At 41.9% G+C, this 25,980-nt stretch overlaps 1 protein-coding gene across 1 annotated transcript in view; it reads right to left on the reverse strand.

Moving 5' to 3' along the window:
- Window positions 1-25,027, reverse strand: part of nlrc3 (NLR family, CARD domain containing 3) — a 54,708-nt gene extending 29,681 nt beyond the window's left edge. Inside the window, exons 1-6 of the mRNA XM_061909270.1 lie at window positions 24,819-25,027; window positions 13,803-13,932; window positions 13,392-13,658; window positions 5,146-6,868; window positions 1,782-1,868; window positions 1,161-1,244 (exon numbers count right to left, since the gene is read on the reverse strand). Coding sequence (XP_061765254.1) covers window positions 1,161-1,244; window positions 1,782-1,868; window positions 5,146-6,868; window positions 13,392-13,658; window positions 13,803-13,926 — 2,285 coding nt within the window. The 5' untranslated portion in view covers window positions 13,927-13,932; window positions 24,819-25,027. The remainder of the gene's footprint in view (window positions 1-1,160; window positions 1,245-1,781; window positions 1,869-5,145; window positions 6,869-13,391; window positions 13,659-13,802; window positions 13,933-24,818) is intronic.
- Between the last annotated feature and the right edge of the window lie 953 nt (window positions 25,028-25,980).

A 25,980-nucleotide genomic window follows, 5' to 3' on the forward strand; every position in this document is an offset into this window, starting at 1 on the left:
GTTTAGTTTACTAAATCACAATTTTAAATTTCCCGCGGAGTTTCTCTTTGAAAACGTCGCGTAATGATGAGGCGTGACGTCACGGACTGTCAGGAAATATTAGCGCAGCACTATTTGCGGCTAAAAGTCATCTCTTTTCATTGCGCAATTAAACAGTATTCTGGACATCTGTGTTGCTGAATTGTATGCAATTTGTTCATTTAATTAATTAGTTGGAGGGGACGTATTAGCGCAGCACCATTTTCGGCTAAAAGTCGTCTCTTTTCATCGCGCAATTACACAGTATTCTGGACATCTGTGTTGTTGAATCTTTTGCAATTTGTTCAATTAATAATGGAGTAGTCAAAGTAGAAAGGAGGACTTGGGAAGCGTTAGCCTTTAGCCACACAAACATACGGTGATTCCTTGTTTAAAATTCCCGGAGGTGAAACTTTACTATGGATCAGAGCGGTCAAGCGACACCACTTGTCAACCGGAAAGGTTTTGGTGGGAAAATTGTGTTAAAAAGTCGCCTCTTACCGGAGTTCTGTGGAGTTTGCGCCGTCCATGCAGCTGCCGTCGACGTCCATCAGACACTGGCCTCAAGACACCCGTGGACACACCTCTCCGACTATCAGGTACTATTTAATCTCACTAAAACACTAGCAACACAATAGAAAGATAAGGGATTTCCCAGAATTATCCTAGTAAATGTGTCTGAAAACATCTGAATCCGGCCCCAATGCAATCGCCTTTTTTTTTTAACTTTATTTTATTTTTATTTATTTTTTCTAGTCCTTTGCTATCAATATCATCATCCAAGAATCTTTCATCCTCGCTCAGATTAATGGGGAAATTGTCGTTTTTTCGGTCCGAATAGCTCTTGCTGCTGGAGGCTCCCATTAAAAACAATTTGAGGACGTTAAGAGCCCTCACCCTTGTGACGTTATCGTCTCCGACTTTCGATAAAGGCGAGGCTTTTTTATCAGCACCAAAAGTTGCAAACTTTATCGTCGATGTTCTCTACGAAATCATTTCAGCAAAAACATGGCAATATCGCGAAATGATCAAGTATGACACATAGAATGGACCTTCTATCCCCGTTTAAAAAAAGAAAATCTCATTGCAGTAGGCCTTTAACTGTCAGCACTGTTTGCAAATCTAACAACAAGGAGGCTCACTTGAGAGACGTTAGGGTCCGGTTCACCATGATGCCTCGACTCAGCGCTCGGACACCTTTATTGTCGATATCATTGTCTGCGAGACTGTTTCAGAGAGAGAGAGACAAAAAAAAAATTCTATAATTAAAACATCCATCAACAGCAGCTGCACCTTTACCCTCACAATCTCCTAATCAGGCTCACCACTAGATTGTAATTGTCATTGTTGTTTTTTTGACTAGTCACAATCAGCAGCAATAATTATATATAGTGGTTTAAATTAATAACACAAAAAAGGAAATGGTACATTTGATTCCCATTAATTAAGTTCACAAAGGAACTGCCTATACCAAGATCCAATTGATAATTTATTCCACTGACACAAAAAAAAGGACTATTTTTAATTTTCACAGTAATACAGGAAAAAAATACGTCCTTTTTAGGTTCAATAAGGGAAACCAATAGCTGCTATTTTAATTTTCAAGCGATGGTTGGCAACCCCTGTCTTGTTTACCCGACTACTTGCTCTATGGAAGGCGCTACTGATATTCCAATTATATTATTCCCTTTACAACAAATTGACATATTAATCGAGTAATTGACACACATGTGATAACAGTGTTGCCATTTTAATGGACTTACCTTATTTTGTGAATGTGACAGTCTTTGGCGCTCAGGAGGCTTCCCAGTAATTCCATGACATCGTCTTTGAAGTGATTACTTTCTAACCTGTTGTGTCAAAATATAAATTACTTCTTTGTTGTGGGAGGTAATACACTTTCTTTCTTTACAATGGCCTATAAACATTTAAAATATAATACAGAGCAATGGTTTGTGCACAAAATAAAATACGCGGTATGATGTTGGATCGCCTTAATATCCCTATAATTTTTAATTCGTACTGCATATGCAAGTAGGCTTATGCCTTTTTTATCGGTCTTTGGGTTACAAATGCATTCTGCCTAGCAACAATCAACAGCTGTGTCGTGAGGTATCCAAAGTGCGACATGGTTTGGTCATTTGCGACCCGCAGATTGTTATACTACAATGGTACCTCGACTTAAGAGTGTCCCAACTTAAGAGTATTTGAACATAAAAGCTAATTGTTATGCCTTGAGTTATAAACAAAACATTGAGATACAAGCATCTCCACCAATATTTGGTGTAGTAAATGATCCGACCAAACATCTGGTCTCACTTGCTAGCATTATCTTATAGCTGGAGATGACCATAACTTTGTTTTCCAAACATGGGAGGGAATAAAGCAATTGTGAAAGACAGTGACGAGAAGAAGAAGTGGATGATATTCAATGAATTAAATAAATAAATCATCAAAAAATCCGACCAAGGGCAGTAACTTGGTGAAGCAGTTCGAGTTCAGCACTGCCGGTCTGCATTTTACTGAAGCAGAAGGGGTTTAAAGCCAGCTAAGGACATTAAAAGAAAATCAAAACAGCGGATATTTATCCATAAAAATATGAAAAAGCTGCTGATGGTGTGATTGACGGAGAAGCTGCTGGGAGAAGGCACCGTAGAAATCCACTCTTCAAGGTAAATTTTGTGCATTATTATTATTATTATTATTATTATATCACTTGAAAAAGCTACTGTAGTTGTTAGTAGTACATTCTATTGTGTTTGTATACAATATTGCTCTTTTTTCTTTTTAAAAGGCATGTTACATGTTAAAATGGTACTTGGGCGGGGGGGCAAGCACAAATGAAACTTCCATCCATCCATCCATTTCCTACTGCTTGTCCCTTTTGGGGGCGCGGGGGATGCTGGAGCCTGCGTTTATTTTATTAATTTCATTGGAGACATTAATTTGGGATACATGTGCTTTGAGTTAAGAGCTCCGTCACAGAGCCATTTAAGCTCCTAAAAGTTGAAGTAATACGCTAATATTACAAAAGATGACAAATAAAAAAGGGTCAAAAAAAAATAGATGAAAGGCCTTACTATTTGTTATGTTGCTGCTCATAGAAAGCTGTGACCCTTGCTTGCATTAAAGAATATAAAGTATACTTTTACATCTTTCAGGGTGTTTTTTATGAATTTTTGAGCACATTGGTCATGAGGTTTTATAATTAATGCAAATAGACTTTATTTTTTTGCAAATAATAATTAACTTAGAATTTAATGGCTGCAACACGTGCCAAAGTAGTTGGGAAAGGGCATGTTCACCACTGTGAAATGTTTGGGAACTGAGAAAACTAATTGTTGAAGCTTTGAAAGTGGAATTCTTTCCCAATCTTGGTTGATGTACAGCTTAAGTTTTTCAACAGTCCGGTGTCTTGTTGTCGTATTTTACGCTTCATAATGCGCCACACATTTTCAATGGGAGACAGGTCTGGACTGCAAGCAGGCCAGGAAAGTACCCGCACTCTTTTACTATGAAGCCACGCTGTTGTAACACGTGGCTTGGCATTGTTTTGCTGAAATAAGCAGGGGCGTCCATGATAACATTGCTTGGATGAAAACATATGTTGTTCCAAAACCTGTATGGACCATTCAGCATAACTGGTGCCTTCCCAGATGTGTAAGTTACCCATGCCTTGGGCACTAATACACCCCGATACCATCACAGATGCTGGCTTTTGAACTTTGCGCCTATAACAATCCGGATGGTTATTTTCCTCTGTATTCCGGAGGACACCACGTCCACAGTTTCCAAATATAATTTGAAATGTGGACTTGTCAGACCACAGAACACTTTTCCACTTTGCATCAGTCCATCTTAGATGACCTCAGGCCCAGCGAAGCCGGCGGCGTTCCTGGGTGTTGTTGATAAATGGGTTTGGCTTTGCATAGTACAGTTTTAACTTGCACTTACAGATGTAGCGACCAACTGTAGTTACTGACAGTGGTTTTATGAAGTGTTCCTGAGCCCAAGTGGTGATATCCTTTACACACTGATGTCGGTTTTTGATGCAGGACCGCCTGAGGGATCAAAGGTCCGTAATTTCATCGCTTACGTGCAGTGATTTCTCCAGACTGTCTGAACCTTTTCATGATTTCACGGACAGTAGATGGTAAAATCCCTACATTTCTTGCAATATATTGTTGAGAAATGTTGTTCTAAAACTGTTCAACAATTTGCTTTCAAATTGGTAACCCTCGCCCTATCCTTGTTTGTGAATTACTTAGCATTTCATGGAAGCTGCTTTTATACCCAATCATGGCACCCACCTGTTCCCAATTAGCCTGTACACCTGTGGGATGTTCCAAATAAGTGTTTGATGAGCATTCTTCAACTTTATCAGTATTTTTAGCCACCTTTCCCAACTTCTTTGTCACGTGTTGCTGGCATCAAATTCTAAAGTTAATGATTATTTGCAAAAAAAAAAAATGTTTATCAGTTTGAACATCAAATATGTTGTCTTTGTAGCAAATTCAACTGAAAATGGGTTGAAAATGATTTGCAAATCATTGTATTCTGTTTATATTTACATCTAACACAATTTCCCAACTCATATGTAAATATATATATATATATATATATATATATATATATATATATGTATATATATATATATATGTATATATATATATATATATATATATATATATATATATATATATATATATATATAATATGTCTTGATTGGATTATCCAGAGAATAGTGCTCGATACCGTGGTAGAGCGCAATATGTAGGTGTGGAAAAAATTACAAGACTACTTCGTCTCTACAGAACTGTTTCATGAGGGGTTCCCTCAATCATCAGGAGAAAAAAAAAATCTCCTGATGATTGAGGGAACCCCTCATGAAACAGTTCTGTAGAGACGAAGTAGTCTTGTAATTTTTCCCACACCTACATATTTTTTTTTTCTCCTGATGATTGAGGGAACCCCTCATGAAACAGTTCTGTAGAGACGAAGTAGTCTTGTAATTTTTCCCACACCTACATATATATATATGTATATATATATATATATATATATATATATACATATATTTAGTGTACAGTAGTGGTGTCTTCCATCACTGCGGGTGTTGGAGCTAACCTGAGATGGCGGCAGTAGAGCAACTGTGGCAACAAGCATTTGACAGTGGTGTAGTCGAGGGACGCTGTGAGGTTTGTTTGTTCGTCACACTCTGGAGAAACGTGCAGCAAGTAGCCCAGCACCACACAATTAGCGCGTGTTAGCTTCCCCGCCAGGCTCCCGAGCCTCAAGTCATCTTCCACGGCCCGCAGTATCTCTGCCTGTTGCATCTCCTGCAAGCAATACACCAAGTTGACGGCACGCTGGGACACCAGAGCATGGCCGCCGTCCAAGATGTTGTGTACAAAGCCTGCTGCCCATGCCCTCTGGCTGCCATCGTCTTGGCCCAAAAGCCCAGCTAGAGGCGAGAGTGGACATAGGAGGCCCGAGAGGAAGCGAGCAAACACATCCAGATGTCCATCCTCAGCTTGTTGCGAGCGCTGAATGGCATTTTTGAAGTGATTATGAAAACCGATTTTGGGCCAGGACATGGTGCTCTCGGAGAACAGGTCGAAAATGGTTCGCTTGGACGAGACAAAGTAAAACGCGGCCGCAAGAAACTCCTGCAGTGTTAAATGAGCAAAGCGATACGTCGTGCATAAAACTGCCTCGTCTCGAATAAGAAGTCCGGCGGCGAGGCTATTGGGAGTCAAGAGCGGTTCTATCCCGTAGGCTCTCAGGTCCTGCTCGCTAAAAGTGTATTTATATTTTAGGAGTCCATAAAAGGCAAGACGCCCAAGATTCCCGAGCAGCTTTCGATTGCTCCCGTTCAGCGTCTCCATTTTAAGAGGCTCCCTTCCTCTCGGCTCGCCCGATTCTGCCTTCATGCAACAAAAGTGGGCATAGAGCTCCGTGCAAGTCCTTGGAAGGTGTTCCTCCACACCACCTTGGAGGAGATACTTCATGGTGTCCGCCACCACCCAGCAGAAAGACGAGGTGTAGCAAAACACCATCAAGTTTTTATGGCACTGCAAGTGTGTCCAAATGTTATGGGCAAAATCCGACTCAGGGAGGTGATGATTTAGGAAAACCTGGATGTCATTTGGGCTAAATCCTGGTACCTCAGTCACCCTGTCCACTAATCCTCCCGGAATAAGCGAAGCTGCTTTAGGTCTGGAGGTCACCCATAGAGCCACACCTGGAAGAAGATTCCCTCGAATAATATTCGTCACCAAGTCCTCTATGGGTACTTCCTTCTTCGGGTCCTCACAGGGGGGAGCATTGGAGAAATTCAGAGTGCAGCGGAACTCATCCAAGCCATCAAATATGAGCAACGTCTGGCAGGAGCTGCTCAGGATTAGACCAGGGTCGCTTAAATGCGGGAACGCCATCCTTACCAACCTTTCCGCTGAGAGCTTCTCCAAGACGTTCAGCTCAGAAAAAGTGAAAGGCAAGACAAAGCTGACATTGGAACAGATCGATCCTTGAGTCCACTGTAAGATGAAGTCCCGGACCCTCGTGGTCTTGCCAATTCCACCTACTCCGATTGTGAGGGAGACCCTCGGAGGTAAGCTGACCCTGGTGAGGGGTTCCAAGAGTCGGTTGAGGCTAAGCTCTCTGAGATGGTTCCTCTTCCTACCACGAGTGGCTCCCACCTGAGTCAGGTCGTGCTCCTTCTGCTGCAAGTCGGAAAGTCCCTCCACCAGAAGTAAGTCTCTGGAGGGGAAGTTTCGTTTGGGGCTGCTGTCTCTCCGATGTTCGTAGCATCGCAGAAGGTTTTCTTTATGGTCCTTCACCATAGAATCTACAGAGGAAGAACACATTGAGTCATTCATGTGGGCGCTAACCTCATGTTTCATTTAGTTTACCTAATATTTTACGGATTTACCAGTAAAGTCTCAAAGATCGTCTAGTCCAGGGGTGTCAAACTCAAATACGAGTGGGCCAAAATTTTAAACTGAACAAAGCCGCGGGCCAAGGGTTGAACAAATGAACCTTTAAATAGGGACCCAAACAAGTTTTGCATTGAATATGGAACAAGCAAGGTTTATATAACTTTGTAGTGACATGCAAAATCGAGTTTTAAATAATAATAATAATAATTAAGAAATATCAATGGCATATCAAATACAATTTAAATAAAAATTGAGTGCCTCTTTTCTATTTGCGGCCTTCTGAGGTAAATATGAAAATACACTTTGTCCACAGGCTAATAATACATTTGAAAATAAAATAACAATAATGAATGAATCAAACATTCAATCCTTGAAGTAACAAGAGAAAGTGCATGAATAAATTGTTAATTATTGCTTAGTTTGCTACACTGATTTGCTTGAAGAATGAATATGGAACAAGCAATAATTATATAACTTAATTGTGCAAAATCAACATTCAAAAAACAAACGAAAAAAAAAATGGTCAAATAAATACAATTTAAATAAAACATTTAATGCCTCTTTTCTATTTGCAGCCTTCTGAGGTAAATATCAACATTACATTTTTCCACAGGCTAATAAATCTTAAAATAAAATTATAATGAACTGGGTGGGGTTGGTGGTGGGGGGCGGGTTTTGGTGGTGGTCAGTGCTGCAAGGGGTTCTGGGTATTTGTTCTGTCGTGTTTATGTTGTGTTATGGTGCGGATGTTCTTCCGAAATGTGTTAGTCATTCTTGTATGGTGTGGGTTCACAGTGTGGCGCATATTTGTAACAATGTTAAAGTTGTTTATACGGCCACCCTCAGTCTGACCTGTATGGCTGTTGACCAAGTATGCGTGGCATTCACTTAAGTGTGTGTACAAGTCGCATATATCATGTGACTTGGCCGGCACGCTGTTTGTATGGAGTAAAAGCGGACGTGACAACATATTGTAGACAACGCTAAAGGCAGTGCCTTTATAGTACCGGCGGGCCAGCTCTAATGTTAATTTTTATATTGCCTCAAGGGCCAAATGAAATTGTACGGCGGGCTAAATTTGGCCCGCGGGCCAGAGTTTGACACCCATGGTCTAGTCGATCGCGATCTTTGAAAGGAGTGCAATATTTTGTCTTTCTTGTTCGTGGTACATATTGCTGTGTGGAGGCCTACTTCCTCTTACTTAGTATATGACTGATTTTTGGTTAGCTGATGTGTGCTGTCAATCATTTTTGGAAAGTAGCAGCCCCAAAAAGAAAATCTTGTGGGCCTTCCAAAAGGGCAAGCTTCAGCCTGAGCGTCCGTTTTTCCAAACAAAACATGATCTCGACCACAGATCATGACAGTTATAAATTATATATGTGTGCTGCTTGTTCAACATTGCAAAAGCCAACATGTTGGAGAGCCTAATAATGTGGAGGGAAATGAGTGTTTCCATGGGCACATAATGTTGGTAGTGGATGCAAAATCCTCATTTAAATAGGGCAGTTTGCACCACCTTTGCATTTGTTATCTACTGAAGGTTTGCATGTTTTAAAACCTGATAATACACGCAAAGCTATATAGCAGAAAAGGTGTTACAAATTATAGATGTGTGTTGCTTGTTCATGGAGTCTTAATAGATCACGTGCAACATGCCCACGATTAGTACATGCAATTTTATAGTTTGAACACACTCTTTAGCACTTGATATTTGGATCTTAGTAGTTTGGGGGCCTCATGTAACAACAGTTGCGTAGCTTTCCGACAATTAAACGACTTAGGTTCAAATCCAGAAAATGGCGTACGCAAGCAAAAAAGTCAGATGTACGCACAAATCCAAGCACATTTCTTTGTTACATGGCAGTCTACTCGGAATCGGATGCAAGAGGTTGCTTGGCTTGTCACGCCCAGACTGCGCCCTGGTCGAGGCCCCTTATAAATACGTAAATCATATGGAAAGTCGCCATGTGACTGAGAACTGCGCGCTTTGTCCAATCACAAGTGAGTATGAGGTGTTTTTTTTCCCGTGCCTGGAGTGAATGACAGCCAGCGAAAACCACAGACAGACTGAAATTGACCCACTAGAAGGCCGCCAAAAAATCTCTGTTTCTCAGCTATGGTCCTTATGGGCCGCAGCGGTACTCAGTTGTAATACACTTTTCCACCACTTGTGGCAGTAATGACTATATCAAACAAACAGACGAAGTCTGGAGCTTAAGTAAAGGAAGTTTCTGAAACGCAGAAATTATGACAAAATGGTGAAGTTGTATTTTCATTTGTACTGTAATTTTACTGACAATTTAGTTAAGAAACATATTTTTTATTTTAGTTAATTAATTTTATCACAAAATAAATGTAGGTACATTTATTTTATGTCCTTTCTTGTACAGTAAATTTGGTTAGTACTTTTTTTTCCAATCAGCCTGACCTGAGCCTAAGACAGTGGTTCTTAACCTGGGTTCGATCAAACCCCAGGGGTTCGGTGAGTCGGCCTCAGGGGTTCGGCGGCGCCTCCACCGCGGAGGTCAAGACACACCCGACTCATCGTGTTAATAACAACTTTTCCCTATAGGCGTATTGTGGATTGCCCCAAACAACGCCCCCTCTAATTTTCCATATGTGTGAACAAACGCAAAAACTCCTTTAGCATTCGGTGGAGCACATCAGACGTGCACACTGTGGCCACACTTGCAGCACACCTGTCCCAAACCTGACTGAATAACAAGTTAAATGTTTTATTATCATAATTAAATGACAGCAGTCATTTCCATGAGGTTCCATCCATTCCATCCATTTTCTACCACTTATTCCCTTTCGGGGTCGCGGGGGGCGCTGGCGCCTATCTCAGCTACAATCGGGCGGAAGGCAGGGTACACCCTGGACAAGTCGCCACCTCATCGCAGGGCCAACACAGATAGACAGACAACATTCACACTCACATTCACACACTAGGGCCAATTTAGTGTTGCCAATCAACCTATCCCCAGGTGCATGTCTTTGGAGGTGGGAGGAAGCCGGAGTACACGGAGGGAACCCACACATTCACGGGGAGAACATGCAAACTCCACACAAAAAGATCCCGAGCCTGGATTTGAACCCAGGACTGCAGGACCTTCGTATTGTGAGGCAGACGCACTAACCCCTCTGCCACCGTGAAGCCCCCACCAGGTTATATGAAACCAAATAATAATGCAGTTTCCATGAGGTTATTTTCTAATATAAGTGTTTTGGCCCACTTGCAATGACAATAACAAAACATATTGTATTTCAGGGGCTGTCTACTGGTATTGTATGTGTGGGTGGGGGTCCTGCTTTGAAAATAATTTGTACCCCTTTCAGATATCGCATTTAGTTCACATGTTGCACAATGAAATGTAAACATGGGATCATGTTTACATTCCTGTAACTTTCTGTTTGTAAAACATATCTTTATTTGTATTTATTTAATACAATTACATAATCTCATGATTAATATTTATAAATTAAGATTAAATTAAGACAAAAACATTTTATTTTTCACTAAAGAAGGGTTCGGTGACTAAGCATATGAAACCGGTGGGGTTTGGTACCTCCTACAAGGTTAAGAACCACTGGCCTAAGATGTATGTGTTAAGTAAATGATGTTCTCTGTAAAGGCCTTAGTGGCCACATGCGTGGACAGCACCTTTTAGCTCTTATTTCGATTGTGTACACTATTGAATTGGGGTCTTTTGGCCGCTTATGGCATTTGTACTGCCATCTGTTGGTGTCGGAAGAGTACAACATACAATGGAATTTGGAAAAAAAAAAAGTTTAAAAATAAAAATTTGCATGTTACTACAAATGAAGTACACGTTTGTGTACTTATGGACTAAGTACATCATATCAAAGATGATTTTTAGTTGTTATTCTAATTAGGGTCCAATGAGCCCAAATAGCAAAGAGAAATCAAAAAGCATGTACAAAAACAGCTTGGGCCTTGAGAGGTTAACACATTGTTTTATATAACTTAAAGAGGTTATAAACTGTAAGTAGGTTAGATATAATTATTGAAAATGATTAAAATCAAGAGTAAGATTACTTACACAGTGTTACTATTTAAGTGGACCCAGGGGCTCTCTGTATATTGTACTATAAACTATTTTCAAATGAGACTCAGAAGTGAAAGAAAATATCATTAGAAGAAATTCCATTCTGAAAGTTTAATGGATTAATATTTTCAAAATTTTGCAGATGCACTAGATATTAAATTGATGCCTTGTGCAGAATTGACTGTTTTTTGGAATTCCACCAAACTATCAAAAAATTAAGCAGACTTTTATGGATAGTATCGCCTTTGCATCATTAATAGCTCGTAGAAGAGGAGTCGGCAACCTTTACCACTCAAAGAGACATTTTGACCCGTTTCACAAATTAAAGAAAACAATGGGAGCCACAAAATTCTTTTGAAATTTAAAATGAAATAACACTGCATACAGAGTTTTTTTTACTTTGTGCTACGTATAAACCAGGGGTCTCAGACACACGGCCCGCACCTTAATATGAAAATTTAATGATAGTGGGGCCCGCAAGTTTTATATGAATGCCGCTTGACAGCATCACACTTGCCAACCCTCTCGAATATTTTGAGAGACTACCGAATGTCAGATCAACTATTATCATGAATATTTACAGGATTAAGAATAGGATTAGGATAGGTGCATCCTATGAAGGCGCTGCCTTTGGCGCCCCCTACAACACGTTCAATCAGCTTGCCAGCCCAGTCACATGCCGTACGAGGCTTTAACAGACACACGTAAACGATTGCAAGTCACACTTGTTTAACAGCCATACAGGTCCCACTGAGGGTGCCCGTTTAAACAACTTTAACACTGTTACTAATTTGCGCCACACTGTGAACCCACACCAAACAAGAATGACAAACACATTTTGGGAGAACATCTGCACTGTAACACAACATAAACACAAAAGAACAAATACCCAGAATCCCATGCATCCCTACTCCCCTTACCCCCTTCGTGCATCGGTTGAGGTGGGCGAGGATGGGGGGGGGGGGTTTGGTGCTAGCGGGGGTATATAATATAGCCCAGAAGAGTTAGGGATGCATGGGATTCTGGGTATTTGTTCTGTTGTGTTTATGTTGTGTTACAGTGCCGATGTTCTCCCGAAATGTGTTTGTCATTCTTGTTTGGTGTGGGTTCACAGTGTGGCGAATATTAGTAAGAGTGTTAAAGTTGTTTATATTACAACCCACAGTGTAACCTGTATGGCTGTTGACTAAGTATGCATTGCAGTCACTTTCGTGTGTTAACAGAGACTGAATATGAAATGTGATCAGTTGACATGCAGATCGTGTGGTGTAAAAGCAGGCGCGACGACATGTTGCTGAGGGGGTTAAAGGCATTGCCATCACTGCACAACCTCAGTATTAAATTCCAGGTAAAACTTGGAGAATGTTATCCCGGGAGTGATTTCTGAGAGCGGCACCAAAATCCTGAAACCTCCCGGAATAATCGTTGGGGTCGGCAATTTAGCAGCTGAGCCACATCAGAGTGATCAAAGAGCCGCTCCGGAGCCGCTGATTGCCGACCCCTGTCGTGGAAGAATTTGATTGGAGTGGAGAGAGCACAGTTTGCCCCCAAGGCCTCCTTATGGCTTAAGGACCTCATGTTTTTCTTAGATTTAGAGGAAAATAACAAAACAAAACAAAAAAAGGGCTTGTTTTTTCAGCACCTGTATTATGATTTCCATATCAAATAAATAAATAAATATACATATATATTTGAAAGAAGACAATCTTCTTTCGCACTCGTGCATACGCAATGTAATCGACTATCCAACTCCCCTGTGGGGGGAGGGGGGTACTAGGATGACAGGTGATGCAAAGCAATAACAGTGCAATACTTTTTCACAACATGGTCACTACTGCCTAACTTCTCTTGTTATATTCTTGTTTTACTGTTATATTTTTTTTCCCATTGTTGCTTTTCATTTTTATTCTTATTGTAATATTTTGCAATTTTGTTTCCATTAATACCCCCATTAATTAGTTTTTACGATCCCAATTCTGTATACTGCTGCTGGAATTTTAATTTACCTGAAGGAACTCTCCTGAAGGAATCGATAAAGTATTATCTATCTATCTATCTATCTATCTATCTATCTATCTATCTATCTATCTATCTATCTATCTATCTATCTATCTATCTATGTCCAAGTTTCTCATAGTCATCATTGGGTCATCATTGTTATCGACGTCCCACTGGGTGTGAGTTTTCCTTGCCCTTATGTGGGCCTACTGAGGATGTCGTAGTGGTTTGTGTTGTGGTTTGTGCAGCCCTTTGAGACACTAGTGATTTAGGGCTATATAAGTAAACATTGATTGATTGATTGATGATCTATTAACAACCAGACGGAACACATTGTGGTTGCCTACATAGTCCAACTGCTCACCGTAGTTCTTGATGAGTTCTGCCGCTGGAGAATCGGAGGCCTCCGTGAAGTCTCTGATGGCTTCAGAAGCGTGCGAGTCTTTTCTGGCGCAGACGTTAGTGATGAGCATGTTGACCTGCTCGGCCAATCCACTCGCTTCTTTGATCCGACTCTCTTCGGTGGAACTCAGCAGGTGCGTCTTTCTCATGTGTAGCAACAAGCCCTCCAAGAACGGGGCGCTGGTGAAGCGACGCAGATGGTCTTGGTGGGTTTGGACCCAGTCGAGAGCTAGTTTGGGGAGAACATTAAGGACGTTGGAAAAACTTATTCGGGTGTTACCATTTAGTGGTCAATTGTACGGAATATGTACCGTATTGTGCAATCTACGAATAAAAGTTTCAACCAATCACGTCTTGAATTGGAGAGCCTCACCTGGGGGTTGTGTCTTGGACGGTGGCGAGCAGGAAGTGGACTGAAGATACACATAGCAGTCACCCTGCCAAGTTATGGCTGTGTTTCTGTCCAGGATAGAATTGTAACGAGCCTTCCGCTCCATGATGAGCTTTTCGGAGAGAAGAGACACTTTAACATGAGCGACCTCACGTGAAGGGACAATCAGGGGATGGTCTGGATGTCAAGGAGGAGAGATAGCAGGAATATGCACATGCAGCAAAGTTGCAAAGCTGTAAAACAGGGGTCTCCAAGCTATGGCCAGCGGGAAATCCCGAATTAAAAAAAAAAAAATATATATATATATATATATATTTTTTTTTTTATATATATTTTTATACTCATACAACACATGTATATTTATGTAATATTTATATTTAAAAATATATATATATTTATATATATATATGTCTTAATTGGATTATCCAGAGAATAGTGTTCGATACCATGGTAGAGCGCAATATGTATGTGTGGGGAAAAATCACAAGACGACTTCATCTCTACAGAACTGTTTCATGAGGGGTTCCCTCCTGATGATTGAGGGAACCCCTCATGAAACAGTTCTGTAGAGATGAAGTAGTCTTGTGATTTTTTTCCCACACATACATATATTTATATATATATTTGTTTTAATTATAATTGTTTAAAATCTGTTCTTGATTTGCAACACTAAATTGGCCCTAGTGTGTGAATGTGAGTGTGAATCATGGCCGGCTCTACGCAGGGGCAAGAGGGGGGCTCTGCCCCCTTAAATAAATGTCTTGCCCCCTCAAATCAAAATTTGAGAAAGCAAATTTTAATAAACTCACAAAATTACTACATTATAAGTTGACAAAATTATCTGTACTAGCGGAAAAATCCGCCGAAAAAGGGACACACACGATATAGTAGTGTCGGCTTCCCTCTCAACTTTCCCTCCGCTGTGCGTGTATTCAACATTCCACAGGCTGCGCAACAGACACACACCCACACACACCCCTCAGGTCTCAGTAAATATCCAATCACTGTTGCAGTATGAAAGTAAAAGAAAATGAAAAGTTGTCTACATTTATCATATACTTGTTAGGATGGGTGTATTTGTGTTGTCTTATCTGTCATAAACACGCTTATTGTCGCGGACTTTCGGTGCTACGGAGTTCCTTTTTTTTTATTTTTTATTTTTTACAACTTGACGAGAGCAGTGACAGCAGAGGCTCTGAGCAGCAGTGGTTTGGAAGGCAGAGAGCCTCCATTGTCCCTGTAACAAGCTACAAGTCATTTATGATGCTGTTAATGACGGTAAAAATTAAACAGGTATATATCCTGCTTAGCAGTCCTCTGCTGTCCTCTGTTCAGAGCGGAGTCCCTAGCAACGGCCCGTTTTACTTAGCAACGGTCTGGCAATCGACTGCTGGAATTCTTTTTCTTTTGTTTTTCTTGTAATTCTACATAGTCAACTTTTAATGTTTCAATCTACATTTTGTAATAAACAAACTATAAGTTCATTTGATATGACCAAGACACCTAAAAACAAAAACACAGCCGTTTTCATCAATTTACAAGCAAGTGGGCAACACACATACATTGGAGTGAATTAATTTTGTGCCCAGATGAGTGCCCACGTCCACTGCATGTGACAAACTGAAGACAAGTGACCTGTGTCTGACAGACCCCTATGTAAAGCCCCGCCTCAGGCTGTAGTCCTGTACTGTTGTTGTTTTTGTAATCACATCGGGTTTTTTCTGTTGTTGTTCAAGCTTACTTATTTTCTGCTCCAGCTTCCAGCAGCTCACAAAGAGAAAGTTAATGCTCTGTAATGCATCGACTTTTCAGAGTATTTAAAAAGTCTAGTCCTGCTCCTGCATGTAGTAGTAGCAATGATGCTACTGCTAGTACATCAGGGACAGCAGCTAGCAATACTGCACCTTTAGCACCAGCAAGCACTGTTTCTCCTGCACCATCTCCCTCCGTCCCCCCAACAAGCGCTCCCCCAAAGCAGCCTGCTCAGCTACCCAGTGACTTAAATGGCAACGCACCATCTCAGCCAATACTGGGTGGTTACCCAAAGCGTGCATTTGGTACAACATTAAGATCATTCAATCCTGCCTGGTACCGCACACGACCATGGCCAGAGTATTCTGTGGTGCATGACGCCTGCTTCTGTTTCCCCTGACGGAAATATGGCAGCGCTGTTAATGTTTCCCCCCCTGAGGGATTGCCACCTTATTGTGGTCAGGGGGTTTGTGTGCCTCAGTGACCGTAAGAGCTATACCAGCAGGAGCTTAGACTTCAGGTGGGACACCCAAGTTGGACAGGTCTGAAGGTACAGGCCTGACAAAGTGCAACCCACTACTCCAGGTTGGGGTTGGACACATAGCTAAAGACCCATTTCAATGAAGAAAGCATCGTTACTATAAGCACAGAAAAAAAAGTGCTGGAGCATGATGTGTACACATGATGCCCCCTTCACATTTCTGACTGCCCCCTCATATAAGCATGCCTAGAACCGCCCCTGGTGTGAATGTTGTCTGTCTATCTGTGTTGGCCCTGTGATGAGGTTGCGACTTTTCCAGGGCGTACCGCGCCTTCCGCCCGATTGTAGCTGAGATAGGCACCAGCGCCCCCCGCGACCCCAAAGGGAATAAGCGGTAGACAATGGATGGGATGGATGTCCTTTCTAATCCATGTTATTGTTACACTCGGTGTTTCCTAGCCACTCAGGCAAATCATATTGTCTAAAAATGCATTTTCCCATCGATGACGTGACATCATCGCGCCCGGAATATATATATATATATATATATATATATATATATATATATATATATATATATATATATATATATATACAGTCGCAGTCAAAAGTCTACGTAAACTTGTAAGGAACATAATGTCATGGCTGTCTTGCGTTTTCCAATAATTTCTACAACTCTTATTTTTTTTTTGTGATAGAATGATTGGAGCACATACTTGTTGGTCACAAAAAACATTCATGAAGTTTGGTTCTTGTATAAATTTATTATGGGTCTACTGAAAATGTGACCAAATCTGCTGGGTCAAAAGTTTACATACGGCAATTTTAATATCTGGTTACATGTCCTTTGGCAAGTTTCACTGCAATAAGGCGCTTTTGGTAGCCATCCACAAGCTTCTCCAAAATTGGTGTAGTTCAGCTAAATTTGTTGGTTTTTTAATAATAATATTAATAATGGACTACATTTATATCGCGCTTTTCTATTGTTAGATACTCAAAGCGCTCACAGAGAAGTGGGAACCCAGCCCTTTGAGACACTAGTGATTTAGGGCTATATAAGTAAACATTGATTGATTGATTGATCATTCATTCACACCTGGTGGTGGTAAGCTACATCTGTAGCCTCAGCTGCCCTGGGGTAGACTGACGGAAGCGTGGCTGCCAGTTTGTGCCTATGGCCTCTCCGACCACCACCAATCATTCATTCATCATTCATTCACCAGTGTGAGCAGCACCGGGGGCAAGGGTGAAGTGTCCTGCTCAAGGACACAACAGCAGCGATTTTGGATGTCAATAGGTGGGAAGCGAACCTGCAACCCTCAGGTTTCTGGCATTTCCGCTCTACCCACTACGCCATGCCGCCCCATGACATGAACTTGTTTCTTCAGCATTGTCCACACATTTAAGTCAGGACTTTGGGAATGCCATTCTAAAACCTTAATTCTAGCCTGATTTAGCCATTCCTGTACCAGTTTTGACGTGTGTTTGGGGTCATTGTCCTGTTGGAACACCCAACTGCGCCCAAGACCCAACCTCCCGTCTGATGATTTTAGGTTGTCCTGAAGAATTCGGAGGTAATCCTCCTTTTTCATCGTCCTATTTACTCTCTGTAAAGCATCAGTTCCATTGGCAGAAAAACAGGCCCAGAGCATAATACTACCACCACCATGCATGACGGTGAGCATTGTGGTCCTGGGATTAAAGGCCTCACCTTTTCTCCTCCAAACATACTGCTGGGTATTGTGGCCAAACAGCTCAATTTTTGTTACATCTGACAACAGAACTTTCCTCCAGGAGGTCTTAACTTTGTCCGTGTGATGTCAGATGAAACAAAAATGTATTAAAATTAATTGATATTTAATGTATTATCCATATTGCCGTGAGCAACCTTTCTTATGTTTAGTGACATTTCTGGTTCTTTGGTTATCACATTTTTTTCGCTTCAGTAACGCAAAAAAAACTTTTATTTGAACTTCGAATTCGACCACTTTTTTTTGTTAGCACATTTAGAACTGCACTGGTTTCTATTAATTTGGTTCAGTTATTTTGCCACTTGAGGTGCAGTGAGGTGTTTGAAACAGTTCACCAGTGAAAATAATAAGAACCCTTTCAAAGTATTTCGCTGCCTGTCAGTTATATAACACACTCGCTTGACGGATGCATGAGACAAATGGCTTCCTGTGTGGTCTGTTGCTCATGCCAACATGACCTCAAACAACACAACGCAGGTGGCAACGGCTTTTTCATTGTTGATTTTTAAGGAATCCTGACAGTGAATAATAAACAATATGCAAAAATGACTGCATAGACTCCGTGGTAAAATTTGAAGACCCTTTCAAAATTGCAAGAATTTATATTTTTCCAGTGTTAGATCACACAATTTTAAATAGAGCTTCAAAACGCAAGAAGAAGGAATGAGATCGAGACAAAAAATAACGTAATAATTTTACTGCAAACAAGCATTCAACTAAAATGGGCTGATATAAGCAAATCAAAAGTTTAAGGCAGGGGTGTCATCGAGGGCCACATCACAGTAATGGCTGCTTTCAGAGGGCCGCTTTTTAAAATGTATTTACATTATACATATACATTAACCTGTGATTAATCATGATTAATCGAAATAGATATGCATTTGGTTATTTGATTTTTTGATGTAAAACTTGCTTTATAATCATAAATAAAGGTGACAAGGAGAAATGTAACTATTTCTTTTTATTTCACAAAAATAATTTTGCAATACAGTATATAAAAATATAATTGGCATGATCAGATAATATTAACGTTTTAAATATACATTTTTTTTCCGTCAAAATTGAAAGAACGAATGCATTTAGTTAAAAAAAAGACAAAAAAAGTTTTTTTATTGAAACCAATTTTTTTCCAGGCTTTCGCGGGCCACATAAAATGATATGGCTGTTGTGTCACACACACACTCCGTGCTTCCCGCTGCTGCGGGAGCACCCGGAAGCTCCACTGGAAACACCAGACACGCCCCCGCGCTCATCAAGCAGACCGCGCCCACTCTCTGCCTCAGCCGGCGGCAGTCCAAGCCTGACACACCTGACGTTGATGAAGGACGGCAGTATAAAGACGGCCGACGCTTACTCATCGACGTCGGAACGTAATCTACTACCCGTAAACTGCACGTCTCTGACAAAACCTCCTGATCTTGCTCGTTGCCTGTTTTCCTTGTTGCCTTTTGTTTCCCTGATCCCTGTTTCTCTCGCTCTTCCCTCAGCGCTCGTGTCACCACTGCTGTTTCCCTCCTGGATCCGTTTGCCTTCACAGATCCTTGACCTAGCTTTGGGCTTTTGGACCCCCGCTTGGACCTTGGACTTCCGCTGGCTAGCTCCTACTCGGATTTGAAAGCTGTTCATCCAACACACACCTCAACAAAACACACGGTATGCACATATGGTAATTCCACACGTTCATGCCGACACATAGTAGCATACACACTCCACGTATTCATCAAGTTTTCAATAAACCTATTGAACTTGACATCCCTTTGCTGCGCCGTCTCCTTCCCCAGTAGATACATAACAATGGTGTGCCAGAACTTGGCCCACCACACCGCTTACTTTTTTTTTTTTTCAATTTAAGGCTCTTAAAAACCTTCATAACAGGCACGTGCGCAGACATTTTGGAGGGGGGGCTCAAGCCAGTAAAAAGCCACCTGTTGTGGTGTTGATGACTTCAGGATGTAGAGCCAAGATATGGTGTGCAGTTAATATGATGATCTACTATCCATCCATCCATCCATTTCTACCGCTTATTCTCTTTTGGGGTCGCGGGGGGTGCTGGCGCCTATCTCAGCTAACAAACCTAAAACTAGTGCAGCGAGGGAGTGCACAGAAAACAAAAACTGCTGAGTTCGCAGTACCAGAGGACAGGGCTGGCAATCGTAGCATCCTAATTGGCAACCAGGGACAGGTGTGCCCTGATTGCCAATCAGTGGCAGGTGAAGAAGCCAGCGCCCGGACTGGAAAAACATGTAAAAAAAAAAATAAGAGTGTGAATAAAATAAAATACATGAACATAAGAAAAAAAACGTGCAAACCTGACACATCCGTTGCGGAAATTCTTCATAAATGTATTATTATGATAAGAATCACAGCAAATATTTTCTACTACTACAGTAACAAATACAAACTCAAATCCATCCATCCATTTTCTACCGCTTATTTCCTTTTGGGGTCGCGGGGGGGCGCTGGCGCCTATCTCAGCTACAATCGGGCGGAAGGCGGGGTAAACCCTGGACAAGTCGCCACCTCATCGCAGGGCCAACACAGATAGACAGACAACATTCACACTCACATTCACACACTAGGGCCAATTTAGTGTAGCCAATCAACCTATCCCCAGGTGCATGTCTTTGGAAGTGGGAGGAAACCGGAGTACCCGGAGGGAACCCACGCATTCACGGGGAGAACATGCAAACTCCACACAGAAAGATCCCGAGGCTGGATTTGAACCCAGGACTGCAGGACCTTCGTATTGTGAGGCAGACGCACTAACCCCTCTGCCACCGTGAAGCCCCAAACTCAAATCATCATATTAAATAAATGAACACATGTGTGTTCAGTACACATGACATATAACATAGTTGAAGCATAAACAGCATCACTTTGGGCGGCATAGCTCGGTTGGTAGAGCGGCCGTGCCAGCAACTTGACGGTTCCAGATTCGATCCCCGCTTCGGCCATCCTAGTCGCTGCCGTTGTGTCCTTGGGCAAGACACTTTACCCACCTGCTCTCAGTGCCACCCACACAGGCTTAAAAATGTAACTTCGACATTGGGTTTCACTATGTAAAGCGCTTTGAGTGACTAGAGAAAAGCGCTATATAAATATAATTCACTTCACTTCACTAACACACAACAAATGTAGTCACCAGACTGGAAAGTAGCTCAGCTTAAAGCGGCCCGAATGTGCAAAACCAACTTTTCTTACCTGTTGGTAACTTTTTTTGTGTATTTGGGATCTGCATAGGTCCCGGAAATTTCAACTCAAACCATGAAAGAAGCATCATTAATCAATGTTTAATCAATGTTTATTTATATAGCCCTACATCACAAGTGTCTCACAGGGCTGCACAAGCCACAACGACATCCTCGGTTCAGATCCCACATCAGGGCAAAGAAAAACTCACAATCTACTGGGATGTCAATGAGAATTATTATGAGAAACCTTGGAGAGGACCGCAGATGTGGGTGACCCCCCTCTAAGGAAGACCGGATGCAATGGACGTCGAGTGGGTCTGGCATAATATTGTGAAAGTCCAGTCTATAGTGGATCTAACATCATAGTGCATGGCGGAGATGTTTATAAAACAATCTTGCTTTGCATCATCCAGCCATCCATTAATCCATTTTCTAGCGTGGGGGTGATGGAGCCTATCTCAGCTGCTTCGGTACACCCTGGACAAGTCATCACCTCATCGCAGGCCTTTCGTCATACATCTTTTGATTTTGCCCCAACGCTGACGTTGGTTGGTAAGTTCAAGTGTATTTCCAACATGACTATCATCATCAGTAAACAGCTGTACGAGGCTTTGTCTTGTTTTTCTATTTTGTTATTAAACCTCAGCCCAGTGGCGACGGGATTTTTTCAGCAGCCCTAATGTTGTGGTTAATTCTAACCAGGCAACAAGAATAAAAATCAAAAGTATTATCAAAAAACGTGGTTTTTCTCCAGCTGTTCAATGCTGGCTGTCAGAGGAGACGTATTGTAGGTTTAGCGCTGCATGAGAAGGAGGAGGCTTGTTCAAACCATTTTCTTAACTTTATTTCCATGGTCCCTCTCTTTAAGAAGGGGGACCGGAGGGTGTGTTCCAACTATCGTGGGATCACACTCCTCAGCCTTCCCGGTAAGTTTTATTCAGGTGTACTGGAGAGGAGGCTACGCCGGATAGTCGAACCTCGGATTCAGGAGGAACAGTGGGGTTTTCGTCCTGGTCGTGGAACTGTGGACCAGCTCTATACTCTCGGCAGGGTTCTTGAGGGTGCATGGGAGTGTGCCCAACCAGTCTACATGTGCTTTGTGGACTTGAAGAAGGCATTCGACCGTGTCCCTCGGGAAGTCCTGTGGGGAGTGCTCAGGGAGTATGGGGTATCGGACTGTTTTATTGTGGCGGTCCGCTCCCTGTATGATCAGTGCCAGAGCTTGGTCCGCATTGCCGGCAGTAAGTCGAACCCGTTTCCAGTGAGGGTTGGACTCCGCCAAGGCTGTCCTTTGTCACCGATTCTGTTCATAACTTTTATGGACAGAATTTCTAGGCGCAGTCAAGGCGTTGAGGGGTTCCGGTTTGGTGGCCACGGGATTAGGTCTCTGCTTTTTGCAGATGATGTGGTCCTGATGGCTTCATCTGGCCGGGATCTTCAACTATCATTGTATCGGTTCGCAGCCGAGTGTGAAGCGACCGGAATTAGAATCAGCAAGGGTGGCGTGCCATCTCCGGGTTGGGGAGGAGACCCTGCCCCAAGTGGAGGAGTTCAAGTACCTCGGAGTCTTGTTCACGAGTGAGGGAAGAGTGGATCGTGAGATCGACAGGCGGATTGGAGCGGCGTCTTCAGTAATGCGGACGTTGTACCGATCTGTTGTGGTGAAGAAGGAGCTGAGCCGGAAGGAAAAGCTCTCAATTTACCGGTCGATCTACGTTCCCATCCTCACCTATGGTCATGAGCTTTGGGTCATGACCGAAAGGATAAGATCATGGGTACAAGCGGCCGAAATGAGTTTCCTCCGCCAGGTGGCGGGGCTCTCCCTTAGAGATAGGGTGAGAAGCTCTGCCATCCGGGAGGGACTCAAAGTAAAGCCGCTGCTCTTCCACATCGAGAGGAGCCAGATGAGGTGGTTCAGGCATCTGGTCAGGATGCCACCTGAACGCCTCCCTAGGGAGTTGTTTAGGGCACGTCCAACCGGTAGGAGGCCACGGGGAAGACCCAGGACACGTTGGGAAGACTATGTCTCCGGGCTGGCCTGGGAACGCCTCGGGATCCCCCGTGAAGAGCTAGACGAAGTGGCTGGGGAGAGGGAAGTCTGGGCTTCCCTGCTTAGGCTGCTGCCCCCGTGACCCGACCTCAGATAAGCAAAAGATGATGGATGGATAGATGGATGGATGGTATTTCCACAAGGACTCAAATATCAAAGCATATGTAGGAGGAACTTCACTGCAGAAACTGAAATCTAAGAAAGATTAAATATCTCAGATTGGGGTGATATTTGCTTATTTTCTGTCTGGTAAGATAATTCTTCTCACTAAGCAGATTTTATGTTAGAGTGTTTTACTTGTTTTAAAGGTTTTGGTCCTAAATGATCTCAGTAAGATATTACAGCTTGTTGCTGAGATTTGATGACCTATATTGAGTAAACCATACTTGAAACTACAATATCAAGTGTTGCATGAATTACCATGAATTGATAAACGTGGACCCCGACTTAAACAAGTTAAAAAATTATTTGGGTGTTACCATTTAGTGGTCAATTGTACGGAATAGTTTTTTTTCCCTCCCTTGTTTTGGCGCCCTGGTTACTCATTGTGTTCACCTGTCTCTGTTTAGTGCTCGCCCACTCACCTGCTTACCGAGCACTAATCAGAGACAGTATTGAAGCTCGTCTTTGCCAGTCAGTTGCCCTGGCGTCATTGTGTTCTTTTCATGCTCTGTCCATGCTAGTTTTTTCATGTCAAAGTCCATGCTGCTCTTTTTAAGCCATAATGAGTGTTGTTTGTTTTATGTTCATAGTCTGTTTATGTACTAGTTTTGTTTCACAGCCAAGTTGTGCCTCTGCTGTGAGCGCTTTGTTTGTACCTTTTTTTTTTGTCAAAATTAAATCATGTTTTTGCCTAAACGCCATGTCCCGAGTAGTCTGTCTGCCTTCCTGGGAGAACGACCCCGCAGCAAGTGACAGAATGACGGCAGGGCAACTGACTGGCAAAGACGAGCTTAAATACTGCCTCTGATTAGTGCTTGGGGAGCAGGTGAGCAGGCGAGCACTAATCAGAAACAGGTGAACACAATGAGTAACCATGGTGACAAAACAAGGGAGTGAAAAAAAACAGGAACTTAAAGAGTCCAAAGGTCAACAGAACATAGCCAAACAAGACATGATCAAAAGATATGACAAATATGTACTGTACTGTGCAATCTACAAATAAAAGTTTCAATCAATCAATCAGCAGTGCTGTGTCAACACTCACAAGTTTAAAAGTACTTTTTAAAGTAATAATTTCTTATTTCAGGCATGAACAACAAAAAATCATGACTTTGACACAGTTGTGTCTCATATTAAAACAGATGACAGCCAAATGGACTTTGCTGTTTTATTTTCAATGAAACAATAGAAAATACGTACTCATATAGTGGTACAATTGTTATTAGTGAGAATATACTTATTTTAGGTATTTTTGGCTTCATTGAGGTTAGCTAGTTTTACTTGTTTTGGAAAGTCTCGACAAGCCAATTTTGCCTGTTCTATCGGCAGATCATTTTGCTTAGTTCAAATAAAATACCCCTATTTTTTTTTTCTTGTTTTTGAGCATTGGCTTTTTGCAGTGACTACTAAGTCATTTGTATTCTCAATTTACATCATGTAAAGAAGCGCAGTCTTGCAACATTGTGCAACAGGTGATGCTGGATATACGTGGCCATCACAGTGCAAACAAGACAGTAACATTTATGATGTACGAACAAATACGCTTTGGTGTGAAGGCCAAGTTGTATAACATGCAGTCACGCTCACCCCGCCATTCAAAAAAACACTCACCTCTGAGTTTTGTCCTCAAAATATGGAAGATGTTGCCACTTTGGTTGCATCCCGCCACAAACACATAATGGCCTCCAAATTGGACCACAGATGACGCTTTCAGGTGCACTTTATTTGCTATCCACTTGAGCGAGGACTTAAAAAATAGAGACAAAGCCTGAAATAATCGCCGCAGATGACATGTCGTGCTGCATCCCCTCGCGCGCCGATCTTCTCTTCCTGTGTTGTGGTTTCTCTGCAAAGGCGTTCAATAATCCGAGTGTCACGCAGTTGAAGGCCTCAATGTTCAGGCACCAATGTCTCCATTACCTTTGTTCCTTGGTACATTTACCAATGCCACACATGGATTTATTTCCTCAGCCAGTTAAATACAGATTTTATCATCTGAATCATAGCTGGATCCAAGCAATAGGATGATATCTACTCAAGCATAACTTAATAAAAGTAGGTCAAATGACACTCGAGAGATATAAGTATGTTTAAATGAGACATAAGGACATAAAAAAACGATAACCGATTCAAAAGAAAACGCTCGGAGGTAAGATGACCCGTAGGGATGTCCGATAATATCGGACTACCGATATTATCAGCCGATATATGTTTTAAAATGTAATATCGGAAATAATCGGTATCGTTTTTTAAATTATCGGTATCGGTTTCAAAATGTAAAATTCATGACTTTTTAAAACGCTGCTGTGTACACGGACATTGTGAGAAGTTCAGAGTGCCAATAAACCTTAAAAGCACTGCCTTTGCGTGACGGGCCAGTCACATAATATCAACGGCTTTTCACACACACAAATGAATGCTACGCTTACTTGGTCAACAGCCATACATGTCACACTGAGGGTGGCCGTATAAACAACTTTAACACTGTTACAAATATGTCAGGCTAGGACTTGGTCTTGGGTTGTTTTCCCGAGGTGCGAAGCGAATGGAGCGGAAACGACGTGAAGGTAGGTAAAATATTTAATTTATTTACTCATAAACAAAAAAAAAGGAACAAACAAAAAGCGCTCACAATGGAGGTACAAAACTTGGGCTATGAAACAAAAGACTAACACAAAGGCTATAAACTATAAACATAAAACAAAACACTTGTGCTATGGCATGAATGACAAAAACTTACGTGGACAAAATGAACAGCATAGCAAGGCATGAA

Source organism: Nerophis ophidion, linkage group LG08, assembly GCF_033978795.1.
Source record: "Nerophis ophidion isolate RoL-2023_Sa linkage group LG08, RoL_Noph_v1.0, whole genome shotgun sequence".
NCBI classification, from domain to species: domain Eukaryota; kingdom Metazoa; phylum Chordata; class Actinopteri; order Syngnathiformes; family Syngnathidae; genus Nerophis; species Nerophis ophidion.